Source organism: Heliconius melpomene, chromosome 20, assembly GCF_056956725.1.
Source record: "Heliconius melpomene rosina isolate 202511_hmr_F chromosome 20, ASM5695672v1, whole genome shotgun sequence".
Taxonomy (NCBI): Eukaryota; Metazoa; Arthropoda; class Insecta; order Lepidoptera; family Nymphalidae; genus Heliconius; species Heliconius melpomene.
The window spans coordinates 14,927,698-14,946,203 of record NC_140408.1 but is presented as its reverse complement, the minus strand read 5'-3'; the positions used below and the strand labels follow the sequence as shown (position 1 = coordinate 14,946,203).

The 18,506-nt window shown below is 34.2% G+C and overlaps 1 protein-coding gene across 9 annotated transcripts in view; it reads left to right on the top strand.

Moving 5' to 3' along the window:
* Window positions 1-892: 892 nt before the first annotated feature.
* Window positions 893-18,506, top strand: part of ATP7 (copper-transporting ATPase 1) — a 46,723-nt gene continuing 29,109 nt past the window's right edge. For 3 of the 9 annotated variants that reach the window (XM_085203991.1, XM_085203993.1, XM_085203992.1), the window contains exons 1-3: window positions 893-1,154; window positions 1,804-1,849; window positions 4,456-4,495. In XM_085203991.1, coding sequence (XP_085060117.1) covers window positions 1,840-1,849; window positions 4,456-4,495 — 50 coding nt within the window. In that variant the 5' untranslated portion in view covers window positions 893-1,154; window positions 1,804-1,839. Of the gene's footprint in view, window positions 1,155-1,803; window positions 1,850-4,455; window positions 4,496-7,719; window positions 7,881-11,647; window positions 11,773-12,229; window positions 12,447-18,506 lie in introns of those variants that run through there. The other 6 variants (XM_085203985.1, XM_085203986.1, XM_085203987.1 and 3 more) reach the window with 6 other exon arrangements.

Here is an 18,506-nt window from a genome sequence, read left to right as displayed (position 1 = left end):
GAAAATCTAAACCGTGTTTTAAAAAATAACATTTCCTCAAACATTTTATTATCTTCCTATCTGAGCCATAAACGCTGGTGGTGCGTAAAGATATGGTAACAAAAATTGATAATTACAAAATGTAGAATAGCTTTTTTTATTGAAAGGACAAAATAAACTCGTGTACGGATCACCTGTTGATGTGATTATTGCCGCCCACGATCCCTTGTAACACTACAGAAGCTACAGGAGCGTTGCTTTTAAAGAGGAGGATATGCGTTTTTGAAAGCATCCATGTTGTACTCATTCGGAAACACTGCCGCAGGCAGCACCACAGATGTTTGGTGCGTAGAATGATTTCTTTGGAACCGCACAATAATAGAATGAGGTAGTCGTATGTGACGTAGCATAAAGTTGCTTACACTTTGTCAAATATAAAACTATATAACAAAAAATATATAAGAAAACTAGTTCTAAATTAAATATCTATTAATATATGTATCGATACTTTAATAAATACAATAAAACATTAAGATAAGGCTGCTATAAGTAAAGTCGTTTTATTAACTATTAATATGAATATCTTTTATCTTTAGCTTCACTCTCTTGGCCTAATACCATTGCCCTTGTATTGTAATAATGGGACATTACTCTCCTCCTCATGGTCATAGGTGGTCGATACAATTAAAGTAGTAAAATATATTTTACAGAATTGCTCGATAAACAGATAATCAAAGAAAGTTTTCCAGATCGAACCAGTAGTTCAACAGATTAATGCGGTCAATTAAACATACTCTTTCAGCTTTATAACTTTGGTATAAATTCAATAATTTATACGATGCAAAAACTAAACGCGTTTGACAGCTGACTATATTGATAATTGATATTAAAATGTCAAAGCTACAATGACATCTATCTATTGTGATCGTATTAGAATATAAATAATTATTAGATTTATATTGATATATCATGTATTAATTTTTGTAATAAATAACAAAAATAGCGGGACATACATTTATTTTTCACTAACGAAAACAATATTAAAGGGTATCTATTGTTCGAAAAATCGCAACAGTGAGTGTTTTGATGAAAAAAAAAAATCATTTGAGTGATTTATTAACATTTGTGCTGTGTTAGTGTTCCATTTAGAGTTCGATAACATTTCGTTTGACTACGTAAGTGCATGGTTGCTATTAGTTTTATATTAAAAGTTATAAATAAACTTTCTCAATTTTGACAGTTCACTGATATTTGCTGTATTGTCTATAGTGAATTCCTGTTTAAAAGTAAAAGTTGTTATTAGTTTCTAATCTTGTTTTAAAATGCAATAACAATATTTATTTTTACAAGTAAGTCAGTAAGTGTATAATGTATTCTTGTTATTGCATTGGACAAATTTGATTCATAGTATTAATTAATTAAATATAGCTGGGCACTCATATAACAAGGGATATTCCGATATTCTATGTAATTTAATACACTTTCAATTAATAGAAATTAGTAAATTTGTGAATGTTTTAAGCAATTTGCTTATTAATTTGTAAGATATCTAACTATATTATTATAAGGTCAATTGACCATTTATGAATTGTCTTAATATCTATTAATAGTTGACTACCTTCATGAAAAACAATTTTTTTTTCTTTCATATAAAGCCTAAGATAAATATAAAGTGCAACATTTTGTTAAATAATTGTGATAGTGAGTATTTAGATTACAGAAGATAAATAGTTTATCTATTTATTCTACAATTGTATAATAAAAGTATTTTTCTCAGTTTGGTTGGTTTACTTCTCATAAATAAAATTAGAATATTTATTTCAGGAAATCTGAAGATGATAATTTGATATATTCAGCACTATGGATTCAAGTGAGTACCAAATTTTTTCTACCTTTACTATTGTGTAACTAAAAATAATATGCTACTTATATTATACAATTATTGTGAATTTTGATTCCCATTTGGGGGAATGGATTATTATCATCTTCCCACCCTTGAAACACATCATGTGGTGTTGAGTTCTGCCACTCTTCAAATGGTCTTCATGTTCTATTTCAAAATTATCAAGCTTAACCAAAAAATTCAAAGTTTTACTAAACCACATAAAATATGCATGAGGTCAGTTGTGATACATGGGCATAAGCATGTCACTGCAATCATGACATTTGTGAGTCAGAATACCACTCGGGAGAATAACTTATTTTTATTCATATTATCATTTCTTTGCTCTGGCACTGAGGCAAAAGTGCTTCCTTGTTTTCCCTCTTTAACTCACAGTGCCTCCAGCATTAGGCAGAAAGTGGGAAACAGAAGTGTCTGTTACACTGTTCCCAATAAAGACAATTCTTGCAAACATTTCACATTAAGTGTCGGAACTTAACGCCCCGTATCACCGTCGCGCTTACAGTTGCACGCTTGTGCCCCTGCGCCACAACGGCCTCCGTTCGCGAATAATGTCAAGTGGTTTCATAACACTTATCAAACAATTTAGTATGTAATATAATATTATCTTATTGATAATGTTGCAGAACTAGGGACCTAAGTACCTATGTTGTGGGATTACTTAGCTGCTGAGAAGGTTTGAACGGCTGAGAACTTGAAATATAATTTCTTAGCTTCAAGCTTTATCTCGCGTAGTAGTGTAGGTAAACAAGTGTGGCTTAAGACACTCCGCTGCTCACGCACTTAACTTTACTAGTAACTTTTTGTCCGTCTCAACTGAAAATACTTCCCATATATATAATTTATACTGATCTTGCATTCCGGTTTCCTTCCTTTCTTTCAAATATTTGTCTTATGCATTCAGGCTTACACCACTATTTTCGCACCCTTCTTTGAGAGAGGTGACTAATGCGTGCTGCCTTGTTCAGTATAGATGGTAACAAAGTTAGTAGCCTTAGTTGTCTTGATGAGACGGCAAAACGCGGAAAGCGCGCCGTACACAATGCAGTGTCGATACCGACGTTGTTAAACGGCAGCGAAACGTGGCGATTACAGAATGAAAGAAAGATGAATGTCGTGGAGATGGTACAAGAGGTATGCAGAGACCGTAGCATTTTGAACGTTCGAAGATCATAAATATATTAAAATAATAGTTTATACGTAACAATTTCAAGTGATAATATTTTCTTGTTTGAAATTTTAAGAGTTTGATTACTGATAATCACTATTGGGTTTTAGTTTTTGAACTGTTTTTATTTCTATTATTTTGGGGTTTTAATTCTTAATATGTATGATATTTACAGAATCTTTTTACATAATATACCTACTTTGTTTAAGTTTCGCTGTTTTGTATAGAAGTGATTTTTAATTATCTGGTAATGCAAACAATAAAAACAATGGGAACAAAATATAAATATTTTTTTAGAAAACATAAAATTTTAACGTTAACTACGTTAAAAAAATAAGAAAAACCGACTTCAAACAACGAACTCGAAAGTAAATAATATTTTTATAAAGATTTTATAATTTTGCAGTCGCTTTTCTAAGCTTTTGCGCATTGTTCAGTCGCGCTCGGGAATAAAACAGCCAAATGTAAGGAAAAACCTGAACATCAAATCTACATGTAACTTCAGGGCGGCTATTCTAGATTCACTTCTGGAATGTAACCGACACGCTGCGCTATCACTTATCAGCGGTCACTCGTCGCTGTGTGTGTGTGTGTGACACGTTTATCAGGACTTATTTATAATGGGGATATATGGAAAAAACGCGGCGGTTGCTAATGCTGGTCTGATCACCACTCGGTAACGACGCTCGAGGAGACGAAGCACGGCATTGAGTTCCGCCACGCAACATGTCAATGTCTCGAAAAAATAGAGCGGTACGTTGGGAACGGAGTGTATTCATATTAAATTCCTTCTACATAGCAAGCGTGAAACTGTTTCACTTCTGCTGTAAAATTATATATATAATATTCATAAGATCCTATGTGTGGAGAAAGCTGCGAGTGAAGTAAATTCTTTGTATGGAATTTCGTACGAAAACCTAATAGACTGGGATCTCAAGGTCCCAAGACCTACATCATTTTAGCAAAGTAGAAATATGTAGTTAAGACTATGCGTACTTACTAACTTGATAGTGGGACCCTTTCAGAGGTAGCGCCAAGTTAAGGTACCGCTCAGCTACGTTAAAGTAGAAACGTATTTAAATATGTTTTTAAGAATAATGTAGTAAATGTATATTTTTTTATTATCCGACCCTTTACGTGGGCCGTTACTCCTACCAGACTTACCTCTACCTTACCTTCTACAGGTTTAATCTGATGGCTCAATAATCCTCCCAGATAGAGATGTACCTTTATTTACCTCTCTATCATGTCCTCGTACTGGTAAGACAGTTGCGTTCCGTCATTCAACACGCAATATGCAGAATAAAACGAAGAAAAAAAAGGAAAAAAATGTCACATTTTTTAATGCTATTTGTGCTTCATATTGCCTTTTTGTTTTTATTGGAATCTTTTTTTTTTGTTGCAGGAGACGCGACAGAAATGGCGGAAAAAAATAAACCCGATTTGTAAGTATATTTTAATTATATTTAAGTCACTAATAAAATGTATAATAGATAAATAAAAAGAATTATAAGAAGACAAAAAACACGATTTAGACAAAAAACACGAAAACAGTCGCAGAACGTAAACAAATATCAATTAGACCAATTACTGAAAATAAAATTAATCTTTTTAATAATAAAGTGAGTGAAAAAATTGCAAACTTAGAAATAACCGGATTAAATCCGAATCAGCTATATTGTAAAGTTTTTAATTTACTCACTACAGAGTTTGATAACATTTTTAAAGTTAAACAGATATATAAAAACTCGAAGTTAACTTTTAGCGACTGGGCAACTGTTGGTATATACCGAAGCAGAAATAAACTATATGAATTATATAATATGAGGCAATGGAAACAAGATCCGGCGTTCTTGTTAAAAGTTAGAAATTATTCAAAAATATTTAAAAAGGTATGTGTCCAGGCTAAGTCTATGCATATAAGAGCAAAAATTTTCAACTCTAATAATAAAATTAAAGCTACATGGGATGCTATCACTACTGTAACTGGGAGATTTAGAGCTGTCAGTGAACCTATTAAATTAAAAGTTAATAATATAATCTTAAATTCAGATTTAGAAGTGGCAAATACTTTTCAAAAATTTTTTTCTGATATATCTACTGAAGTAACACGTTCACTGCCATCATCTCCTTCGGAAGCAGAATTAATACTAAAAACCCATGTAAATAGTTGTAGACAAAATTTTGTGTTTAAGAATGTGTCACCAGATGAAATTGTCAAAACTTTTAAAAGCCTTAATTTAAAGAAAAAAACGAGCTTGTCCTTCCGTAGACATAAGGGATAAAGTGTGAAACAATAAAAAATAAAGATTTGAAACCGACTACCACGTCAATAGAGGACACATCCGCATCCTAACTTAAAGTTAATTAATTGTTCTATTAATCTCGACACGCCGTGATATCTACACGACTATAAGAACTTTTCTTGTTAGATTAATTGATTAAGTTTGTATGTGCATGGTACCAGGTACAGGTCTGAACTCATAAATATCAATTAGATGATAAAGTAATATTAAATAGGTCTTCTTATGCCGATTTGATGACAGGTTCCTGAGAGCCCGCGGCGATATACTATTTTTATTTCCGCTCTCTAGTAAGAAGACAGCGCGGCGTAGAGCTCCGGAGAGTATATTATGACATGATAGTGGGGAAACTTTCAACACAAATTCCACTAATTGAACAAAGGAAAGATAAATATTTTAAACATGTATAAATAAAAAAAATCCTCGAATGATTTTTAGATCTGTACAACACATAAGTAGGTACCTTTGCTGTAGGTACTTAAATAAAATAAATAAAATGACAAGCTTTCTTTTTTTTTGTTTCATGTTGTACACATAATAGCGCAGGCACAGTGAACCTAGAAGCTTAAGTCTTAAGATTCCGTTCCCATTAAGACACTTGACTTTACCGTTCCCTACATTCCGCCTTCAACGTCCGTAACTAGAGCGAGATCATTCCTCGAGTTGGAATCTAACCCACTACCGTCGCGTTTGCAGTCGCGCGCTTGTGTCCCTGCGCCATGACTGGTCTCAAACATTGCGTTATATTATGGTTATACTTACATAAACTTTTTTAAAGAAATTCAAACTTAAAACTACCGAATTCATTCAGACGTTCACACTGCGCTACAATGGTGTTAATTTATCATATAACAACTTTATAAATAAACAATTTTGAACTTTATTTAGTTGTCTATTAAGGTCCCCTTTCATTTTTTTAGCTTTTAAGGTCGTGTAAGATATCGTAAGTGGTCTTATTGCACAGTAATGTTTCTAGTGATGATCTTTTATGTTGTCGATAGTTTGGTTAATGTACCAAACGATGGTCGTCAATTGTTCTCATAGACTTCTACCAAACTACCGATCTAAACGCAGCTTCGCTCGCTTATACCTATTGTTGTGTAAAGTTACATTATCCAAAATGTTTACATAAATAGTAGCCTATGTGGTATTATGATATATATATACAAGCTATGTATTACTATAATGTTACTGAATCCGTTTAGTAGCTTCTGTGTAAAAGTACAACGAACTACACAACTTCACTTATAATATTGATAGAGTTGTACTAAAAATGTTTTCTTTTCCGTACATTTTAAGGAAAAAAGTAAACCTTATAAGATTATACTGTTTTCCGTCTCTCTGTCTGTCTGCCAGGACACTTTATGTCAGGAACGCTTGGAGATATCGAGTTGAAATTTAAACCATATACTCAGATCTACAGCCCCGTGATTTCCTGATGAAAAAAGATATGGCTGTTTATATCGCAAGAAACGTGTACTTCGACACTATAAAGGGAATCAAAATTAGTATGGTACTTCCAGTTTACCTAGAATTATGAAAATTGGCAGCTATCATCTACAATTTGTACTAGTTCAGGAAAAAATCTGAAAACTGTAGATTTGCTGTTAAATATTAAAAACAATAGCTTTAAAAGGGGGCAAAATTTTATATAATAGCCGCTAGTTCAAGTGAGGTATCAGATAAAAGGGCTCTGGCTGAGCTGAGTATACTACGTTACGGCAAAAGACGCTGAGAAATCTAAATACATTAAAAGTAAGAAAAAATATAAAAATAAAACAAAATGTGATGTAGACCCTCAATACATCAGTTTTGTTTGCTCGCAAATACTTGATATTTGTCATATTTTTATCTGTTCTAAAGAATACTGTAACTCAATGTCGTTCCTCATATTGTGTTGTTTCGAAATAAAATAGATACCAATTATCTGGTTTTTTAACTTTACTCTGTATCCCGCACATACTAAGGAAGGCAGAACGAACCTGGGTATTTAATGTTAAAATACTATGTTTCCAATAAGGCAATTCTGTTCTGCACTATCCGTCGTATTCTAGAGGCATTGCGTGCTACCTATTTAAAATATATATTTTTATATTTAAATAAATAAGAAGAACTCTACGTAAGAATAGAATATCCTATGTTATTTTTTACATCTATTATCATGATTAAGCTTTCCTACAGTGAAGAGGATTTCGTGTGGCTTATTTTGAGTTTATAGTTTATTTACTCTAAAGCTAAAAATCTAAATTTTGCTACGGGTGTTTTAAATATCGATATCGATTATTTAAGCCCTTTGAACCAGTATCGATACTCAAGTTACGTAACGTCACTAAGCGCGTATAAAATAAACCACTGTAGAGTGTAGTCAGTACTAAGTCGCGATTACGCGAAGGCGGTCGGTTATTCATTCCAATTAACCACTTGTTGCGAAATATTACGAGGTCTTACAATACAATAGTGTATTTTTTTGTATTCCCTCTGTCTGCCAATTTTATTAGGAATTTATTAGTCATTTGGGTTTGATTGTGTACTGTGATTTTTTTAAACATTGTTTTTAATCATATATTTGGTGATTGTATATATTTTAAAAAAATATGTATGAAAAAAAGTGTTATAGTTAATGAGATAACACTTAAAATTGTATGTAAGTTTGCTTGTCTATATGATATCTCATAAACGTCGGGCCCATTGGTTTTTAACTTCTTAGTTATGATTAATGAAATTATGTCCTTTAGTTTAAAGTTTAAACAATCTATTTTAATGACAACTTAGTCATATATTTTTATTTTTACTTTATTAGATAATGTTACAAGATATTGTTAAATCCTTACTTTTTTTATACATCGGGTTGATACAATTAATACAGAATATAGATCGCCACATCTATCTAAACTTTAAATAATTTTTCAATTTACGCTAATATTTCTTGAGACGAGAGCGTTCAACTAAACAAGCTTTTTATGTTTATGATATAAGTATATAGTTTTGTTTAGTTTTATAGTTTTGTTTAGAATAAGATAAATAAGATAAAAGAGAACATCGATACTCTATGTTTAATAGGTATAGTATCGATGTTCTAGTACGATATTGATTTTTGACAACACTAGTAACGAGGAGAATGGTAAAATTACACAAAAATAGTATTGATGTTATAAATTTTAAAAGTGAGTGGATTTCCTTTTTGTATATTAATATCTTAGACCTCTAGCTAAATGAGCTAGCTGCTAGTATACATATAGTCCACTATTCCAACAAATAAACTACCAAATAATATTTGTTTGGTACTTTAGTAGAAGGAAGCCAATATAGGTTCGATCCTCACTCGAGGAACCATTATAATACCAAAACTATCAATTTCTCGACTCTGGCTGGGCGACAAAACATGCTGTGCTGCATAGATGATGTAGGTACTTCTGTTGCCGCTTCTTGCCTCTGTAACAACAGCTACTAAAAAGAATAAAATAAAGGGAAACAGAATTTATATTAAGAATTATACCTAATATTGAACAAAAAAGTAATATAATCTTAGAGAAAGTAAAATAATTAATATATTTTTTGTTAGATTTCAAAAAAGAGTAAGAGAATAAGATTTTTATTTACAAAGTTATTGAAAAAATGTTTTGAATTTCTTACTAAGTAATAAGTTGACAGGTTTGTAGCGTCAAAAACAAGCGTTCTAATTTCGAGACATTGCGTGTTGAATGAATTGGGGAAAGTTGAGCTCATCGCCGCACACTGTCTCGTTACCAAAATGGAAGTCATTAAAACGCCAGAGTGGAAATCGTACCCACTACCGTTGCATTACAGTCGACGGGAGGTATATGAGGCAACCTATTCCTGATAACTAAAATAGATTATTAGATAGGCACTCAATATCATTTGTGGGTTATGAATCCGGTTAGCCTATGGTACAATTCTATTTTATTTGGTAAGTACATACAAATATAGACGCTAAGGTAATGTTAGTCATGGCTCATGGGGTCTTGGGGTACCGAGCGTGCATATTACCTTTCTTTGCGACACAGTGGGGTAAAAAGAAATCAGTTAAACTACATTTCTAATACAAAGGATGCAAAAAATTGTACATCATAAATTTATTAGGTTTCGTCTGGTTATCTTGCAACATCCATAATTATCTTTTCTTTTAAAAATCTATTAATAATTATATTTGTGACTCAGTATCCCGCATATAGTAGAGGGAACACAGTGTTGAGACACTCCATTTCCTGCTTTCCTTTCAATTTTCAAGACATTGAGTGTTGAGTAACGAAACTCGACGTCGCGTTTTGACCGAGGAAATGAAAATAACTCATTCTCCTGTGTGGGAATCGAATCTACAACCGTCCCGTTTACAATCACACTCACTCTTGAGTGATAACGCTAATTATAAGTTAGTTGTTTGTTATCATATTGACTTTGTGTTAATGCTTCTATTGTTCATAGAGTAAATATTTATTTTCTCTTATAAATACAGATCGGTAGCTTATAGTTGTCGTTGTGCTTGTTGAATAATGCCTATTGTGAGTGATCGGTCGTGAGTTCAAATTCAAAGTTCGTCATTTCTTATCTTTACATATAAAAATGTTCCATGTTGTTGAGACCAGTCGCTCGTGGCGCATACACACACACATACAAGCGTGCGAGTCTAAGCACGACACGCAATGCCCCCGGAATTTGGCGGAGAGTGGCGAACAATGTGAGGATAAAGTTATAATATCTTTATTTATGAATATATTTAACAGTTAAAAGTTCTTTTGTGAAACTTTCTACTCAACGCTCTCAATACATATACGAATTTAGCGGTTTGTCACCTCCGTTCGTTCGTTTCCCTTGCGAATTATATTTAGTTCAAAATATGAACATCATACACAAGATTCTATTCAAGGTAAAAAAATATTTTTTATTTAAATTATTTTTGGTTCAAATATTTACATAGAAAGTTCATTACATTACTTGTTAATCTAAGAGCCTTATAGATCATAGAGGTGCGGCTTCAAATTCACTTACGATTAATTTTATTTACAAAATCAATATGTTCATAATGCGAGATATCTCTCGCACAGCGGGGTAGGCAGAGGGAACCTAGTGAAGCATTGCGTGTCAAGTGGCAGAGGTTACGGAGAAATGGAATTGGAATATTAAAATAGGCAATAAAATATTAAGATAATTCATTTGGATCACCTCGATTCTCGATTCTCACGGTGAGTGCCTTACGCTGCTATAGTTTCGATAGCGTAACACTTTCACCTGCCGTCGCGTCGTCGCGTTGTTGTGTTACGCAATGCACTCATTTTTTTACATTTTAAATTATATTTTTATATTGGAGGCGCCTGACCGTAAGCGCGACGTTTGTGGGTTCGGTGGTCAGATGGGCAGTCTATTATATTAGTATAGATTATCAAGTTTCACTTTAAACAATAATAGGTTTTATGAAATTGTTATTTTTTAATAACTAAAAGTCGGGGGTTGTTTTGTGAAGCGATCAGGGAGCGAAGCCCCCTAGTTACAAATATATATTTAGATGCCTATACGTTTAAATAATGTTTTATCATAAGTAGGCGTAATTTGAGACCTTGAGCGTGTTGAGTGGGAGGGAGTTAAAACAAAATCGAATCCTCGCCCTGTTTTGATTCGAAGTACAAATACATACAAGAAGGAATAAAGCACCTACCTCTTAAATACAAGACAAGTCAAGGACATACGTTTTCTATGCTAAATACATATTATTATAAAATAGGTTTATGATAATGAATGTTATCAGTGAATAACATATTGTTTTGTGCACGGTTCCACACGGGACCAACCGAGTTATCTGTCAATAAGGGCCACTTTCATACTGAACAATCTAATCTCTAATATCTATATTTCGCTTGTTTGGTTGAACGCGCTAATCTCAGGAACTTGGTGCCGATATACGGCATCCTCTTATTAGGGCGACTTGTAATGAAATCTAAGAAAATGATTTTGGTGCACTTGAGCTCGTTATTATATCATCATGAAATTTGGCAGTTATACGGAACTTAGATGACAATATAATAATAAGGTATCATCGAGCTGGTCTGATGATGGAGCCAAGAATGATATAATACTTCAAAGCTTATTAGTAAACAACGCGCCGAGCAAATTCTATATCACTTGCAGCTTAAACTACATATATATTCAACAAATGAGTTTCAGTATTATTTTTATATTACCTTTATTAATACTAATTTCATAATGAGCAAGGGCCCTTATTTCATAATCAGTAGCATCTTGATACCACGTCCCTATCAATTTTGTACGCAATTTAGCTCTACAGATACGTGGCTTTAGTTAATCCCACAACACACACACACACAAAATATTCGTATAATTACGTATAGTGAGTAAGGAGAGTCGGAGAGTGTGAACACTCAGTTTTTCTTAAACTTTTTGCACCGGTAAGACTGAAGTTTGAATCTGCATTATTGTTTGTACTTTCAATTCGAATTCGAATTTTAGAAAATATATCAAAGAATATAAAATAAAAGAATTGGTATTCTTATTTTAGTTATTTAGTTTAAAAAAATGTGAACGTTAGTTTTAAATAATAAATTAGAAAAACCTCGAACATGTTTTAAAATGTTTTTTTGATAAGGAAAATATTTTTAGAAACGTATTATATGAAAAAAAAGTATGATCTTGGAAACCTCCAAAGTAGTCATAGACGCATACGCATTACGCGAATTACTTCGTGTTCTAATATTTGAGCACCTACGTCCTATATACAAAGCCCATGCAACATTTGAGACTCCTAGCATCAAAAGATAATAAGTTAGTTTCGATGTGCCGTGTGGAAGTATCGATAATAATGCAAACTCATCACACCTTACGGGTGTGTGCCGTGTTTATTACCAGATATTGTGTCACCTCTAGATATTAATACTATTCTTGGTGCGATTAAAAATATATTTTTGAACAATCTAACTTTAAAGTGAATAAAAGTGTGGTGCAGTGATGTGAAAGTGTTATTATAATTATGATAATTTGTTAACCTTTGTCCAAACTATCACTGTTGTAACAAAATGCTTTCCCGAGGAATTAAATATCAGCTGCTGGAGGACGAGGACCACGGGTAAGATTTTTCTGTTTTTCAGTAAATATGCTTATTAGGTAAATGTTATATTTATTACATAGTAATAAAATACAACAAATATTTTGTCACTGTATCCCGCATACATCATGGCAAGCAAGGGGACATGTCCCTAAGTGTGAATCGAACTCATAGAGCTTACAATTAAACGCGGAGCCGCTGCGCTACAGCGGCCCCATTAAATATATATTCATCTTTTCTTTTATTCATTCATTTTGCAGCCTAGCTAGACAAACCGGTCAAATGCACGTCAGGATTGTATGTCAACGGGATGTAAATTTATAAAATATAATAAACTTAAAATCGAGGACTATAAACATGTCAGTGTTTTGGATTTATTTTCTTTATTTGTATTGCATGGAAATGACCCTATAGCTTTTGATTACGGTCCGCGAATTTTCTCGATCTGGTAACGAAGCCAAAGCACACCGTTGAGTTCCGCCACACAACACACAATGCCTCCAGAATCAAATCCTCTGGAAAATGGGGAATGGAAGTGTCTTAATTAGAACGGAGTAGTTTAGCAATAGGTTTCCAGGGTCCCTCTGCCTATACTGCGAGACACCGGGATACAACGTGAAACGAGCTTTACTATAAATAGTAAACATAAGAAAATATAGAATTTAAAATATAAATTTAGGTTTTCCATTACAATCGATGTTATCACCGCACTATCACCTGTTATCATGTTATCAACGCTGTCAAGTGTTTAATATCCACTTCAATGTAATTGGCCCATGAAGTCGCATGATTTTTCTTGAGACATCTTGTTCTTAGGGTTCCGTACCTCAGAAGGTAAAAATAGAACCCTTAGGTTAATTTTGTTGTCACAACATCGCCGTGTGCTCAAAGTCTATTGTGATTACTTACCGTGGTCCGACAGTTATGTAATTTGGCACGAAATGAGAACTTACTATGTAAATAAAGGAACGAAAATCGAAAAACGAAAAATTTATACGTATTTTATAGAAATAAACAATTACTATACTTTAGTTTAGTACCTATAATTGGTATGGAAGCCTCGAAGAGTCCGACTCGCACTTAACGGGTTTTTTTATTTTCTTGTATAATCTTTAGGATCCTTCGCCTATCAGCGGGATTGACATATTGATTTTGATATAACGGTTCTGTTATTCAAAGATAACATTTGTTTTCTATATATTATACTATACCTTCACGCGGTACCTACTTTTAAGACACTTCATTCCCCACGCACCGACTAACTTTCGTGTTAGGTGTCGTAACAGACCGCCGCATTTTGTCTTGTTATCGTTTTTCCTTATTAGCGATAAAATCCATCTTTCAAATCATAAACCTGTACGGGGTTCTAAATATAGAACTAAGAAGTAACTGTCCGAATAGAAACTAGATTTTGTTTAGAGGCTAGTGCCGCTAAGTTACCAATAGAACTATTTTTATTTTTTATTATTTTTTAACGCCTAAAAATATATTATGGAGCTAATTTGATCGTCGTATAGCGCGGCGTTGAGTTCCACCACTCAACACGCAATGCCTCCAGAATTCGGCGGATAGTGGGCGGAAACGGAGTCTCTTAGCACGAGGTTCCCTCAGCTACCCTGCTGCGTGCGAGATACAGCGTTTTGTTATAAAATGTAGTAAACTAATGGACTATTTGTTTTTAATTTATCAGGTGAATAACATTTAAAAAATAATACTTTATTAAAAGAAAGGGGATTTAAACTTTACACTTCTGCCAGTATATCAATCATGATAAAATCGTATAATAAAATTAGATATACGAGTATAGTATGTATATATATAGTAGAGCTATTTTGCGGTGGTTGTGGGTTTTATCTTACTTGGGGCAAACTATTGTAGTAAAATTATTTCCTTTTGTCCGCTCTCGTGGAAAACTTTAATTTATTTAAAAAATATAGATAAATATTTTTGGAGAATTGGGAAGCGGTAAAAAGATAAAGTGTATCATTGAATTCCGCCACTCTACGCGATGTCTCGAACATTGGGGCGGGTGAGGTCACCCATAAGCTGTCTGCTTACGCTTAGATAAGCCACATCTGACCTGCGCTCATTCGGGTTATGATATTTGCTTAAACTACACGAGTGTTTATCTATTTATATTTGAAATATTTTATATTTTCATTTGTTCGCTCTGGTGTCGAGCCGCACCACCACAGATCGTGGCGTAGGCTTATCAAACAAATATCAATAGATGTATTCTTATCACTTATCAGCTGTCAAATTGTAATCATAGTATAGTATATCAAAAGTCTGTTGAAACAATTGGAATGTTTCGAAATTTCGCCATCTAAAAAGCCGCGCCTTTTGGTCGCAGGGTAGGCAGAGAGAGCCTAGTGCTAAGACACTCCGCTGCCCACTTTCTGCCAAATCCTGGAAGAATTGCGTATGAAGTGGCAGAACACAACGCCGTGAACCCACCACCTGTCGCGTTAACAGTCACGCGCTTGGCGATTATAAATTTACTATTTATATTTTTTTAAAACATTATACATACACTCGAAATAGCGGGGGTTCGTTTCCCGTTACGGGATTTTTTTTGTAATAACGTGAAGCTGTATTAATTAAAAATGGTTGCATATTACAATTATTCTTGTGTATAATAATAATCTACTACTTACTCTCACGAAATAGGTAAAAGTGTAAAAGTGTCGCTCTCTAGATCAATAAGCGTGGGCGCTATCGCAACGCCCACGCCCGCGCCCGCGTGCCTGCGTTGTTCGTAGGAATTTAATATCGCTCTGCTTAATGCTAGCTGGTGCTATTAACAAATAATCCTAAACAAATGGATATGTTTAGATAAGTTACTATATTGTAGGTTTACGTGTCTTCAATAAGTATTGTACCTATAGCTTCATGGTGTGCAGAGGGAACCTGGATGTCTAGTGTTAGGACAATTCGTTCCCATTATGACACTTCCGTTTCACACTGTAAACACAATTCTGACCGGCATTGCTTGTTAAGTGCGGTACTCTACGCCGCGCTTTGAGGAAATGAAAATATTAAATATCCTCGAGTTAGAATCGAATCCACAAACTGTGACGTTTACAGTCGCACGCGGTACGCACGTGTCCCTCCACCACCACTGCACCACCACCAAGTACGATTCACTAATACGAAGGTAATAATAGGTAAAAAGTAAACAATATTCGTGACCTTCGATGCAGGAAGCCGAGTGATTGATAAGTTGCCAGCGGTGCGTATAATTGTTCATATCGTTCGCAGCGTAAGTTTCTAGTAGTTTACTAGGCAGAGGGAACTCAGCTCGCTGTGCCTTGTAAGTTCTTGTAACCAGAGCAGGAATATTTAAATAATTCAATTGATTTATTGATAGTTCGATTCTTACTCGGGACAATCCCAGAGTAAGAATCGAACTCACAGCCGTCGCGTTGAAAGTCCGACGATGCGTTGCTGAGCCTGTATGATGATCGCGAACGCGATGGCCTGTAAAATAATAATTTAGGAAAATTAAGAAGAGAACTTAATTAATGTTAAAATAATTTATACACCGGATGTAGAAAACCGCATTCATATATATACGAGTATACTGTGTTATTTAAATATAATACGATTCATAATATGAAGTAAAGTACCTATGTAGTAGGTACGTAGTTGAGGCGCTAGGACAGCGCGGGGGCACAGAGGTGCGATCGATGTGGGATCGATCCCCACTTGGGTGTTCTACTGTATGCGGGATACAGCTTGAAGCTAAAACAACCAAATAGACAAAATTACAGCCTGATTACAGTGTACTGAATGATTATTAAATCCAGACGAGTTGAGTTTCGCCACTTAACACGTAATGTCACGATAATTAGGCGGAGAGCGGAGAACGAAGCGTTTTAACATTAAGTTACCTCTGCCTACCCTACTATAGCATGTATTTAACGCGAATGAAGGTGCAGTTTGAACTTTATTTAGTGAGTAGGTATTGCATACAATTACAATGTTAATACATGACGACTGACCTGCCCTCGGCTGCTGAGGTCTTTAACGTGACAATGCGGGTGCAATGACGCGACTGTCTGTATGTCTTTGTATAATACTTCTGTTACTGATTATTTATTTATATACTCATTGTACTCTAAAAACTTTGATAGTACGTAGAATTTAAATATCATGAATTTGACTTGTACTTCGTTGTTTCTTGTATTTTCTGTTTTTTAACCTTGGTGCTGCAGAACCTTCTTAGAAATGAATGAGTACTTAATATAACTGCACATAGCAGTGTAGGCACAGGTACGGCATCTCAAGATCAATCTCAGACGCGAGAGCGGCTCATTAATACGGACATAAGTGCGGGAGGTAACTCTGATCGCAAGTGCAGTGGGTCACATCAGAGCAGAGCAGAGTGGGTATATCACGTTAAATATAATTTCCTTCCTCGTATGATTTATTATACAAAAACTTATTTATACGATCCACTAGTTATTACGCTTAGTGTGTTGGACCAAACAACCTCTCTATAACATTAGTACACAAGTATAAATAATTAAAACGTATTATTTAGAAAATAACTACTCAAAACTCGGCAACGAGTTCGAGTTCGAATAGATTATTATGAAAATAAATATGTTTTTATGGCAGACGGAACTTAGTGCTTACACTCTCGATTCTTCATGCACCGCCAAATATTTAAGACATTGAAAATTTGGCGATAAGACGGGCGGAATTCAACGCCGCAAATAACTTTTTAAAATTAACAAAGGCGATTGAAATCTGTCCTTACACCCATAATGACGAGAATTACCATGAAGAATCTTATTTACATTTCGCAGCTTATATTTAATATCAACAACCATTATTGTCTCTCTAATATTGTATAAATAAAATGTCTTCGCGCCGCCATGTTTGAATTTTCCCGCTATTGGTCTGTGAGCTGTCAAGTGTGACAGATAGCAAATAAAATTTAGGTGGCGAAGACTTTTTATTGTAGTGTAAGTGAAAACTTATTTTTAATATTTTTTATGGATAAAAATAAATATTCAATCTCTGTAAATGCCTACCTACATATAATGCTAATTTAAATTTCATTACTTTACATCTTCTTTAAAATCTTACAATTTTATTTACGTAATTTATAATTCTGGTTCCATGTAATGTTGGTTGTGCTTGAATATTGAGGCCCGTCGTGGCGCAGGACCACAAACGTCTAACTGTAAATTCGATAGGTTGCGGGTTCGATACCCCTTCTTGTAAATGAATTATTTAATATTTTCATTTCTTCGCTCGAGTAACGAGGCAAACCACAGCGTTGAGTTGCGCCACTCAACACACGATGCCTATTAGGCGGAAAATGGGGAACGGGAGTGTCTTAACACTAGGTCCCCAGGTTCGCTCTGCCTACCCTGTTATGGAGATACAGCGTAAATATAAAAAAAATGTAGACACCTACGTTGATAAAAAGCATGGAGCTAATAATATAAATATATAAACAAATACAAAATAATATTGTATTTACAGTTAAGTATGTGATGAACTAATTAAATTGATAGTGTAGTTGAAATAGGACATTATCAATGAGTCAACTTCTACTACGTTACGTTACATACGTTTATCTATATATATAAAATCGAAAGGTCACTCACTCATCACGAAATCTCAGAATCTACATGTGCTAGGAATCTCAAATTTGGCATAGGAGTTACTTATAGTACGTAGGTGCTCGCTAACGCCCAATGTTAATAATCAATCCTAATCCATAAATTGCAACCATAGATTGAAATAGACAGAGATGGAAGATGGCGTGCAGGTTAGTGATTGGATAGACATGTCGGACAATACAAGATTGACGTTAACTGGAGATAGGAGATACATTATTAACATTGGGCGTTAGACGGGAATTTGCAATATTCGACTTCTAAGGGGTTGTTTTTGGGGTCGAAAGTTTGTATGAAACTTCGTTACTACAAATGCTAGGAGTCTCAAATTTTGAGACATAGACGTCACTAGGACGTGGTCATGGAGACAGAAATTAACAATAACATAGTTCACGCGAGTGAAACCGCGAGCGGGCCGCTAGTTTTATATATATAGGAGAGATAG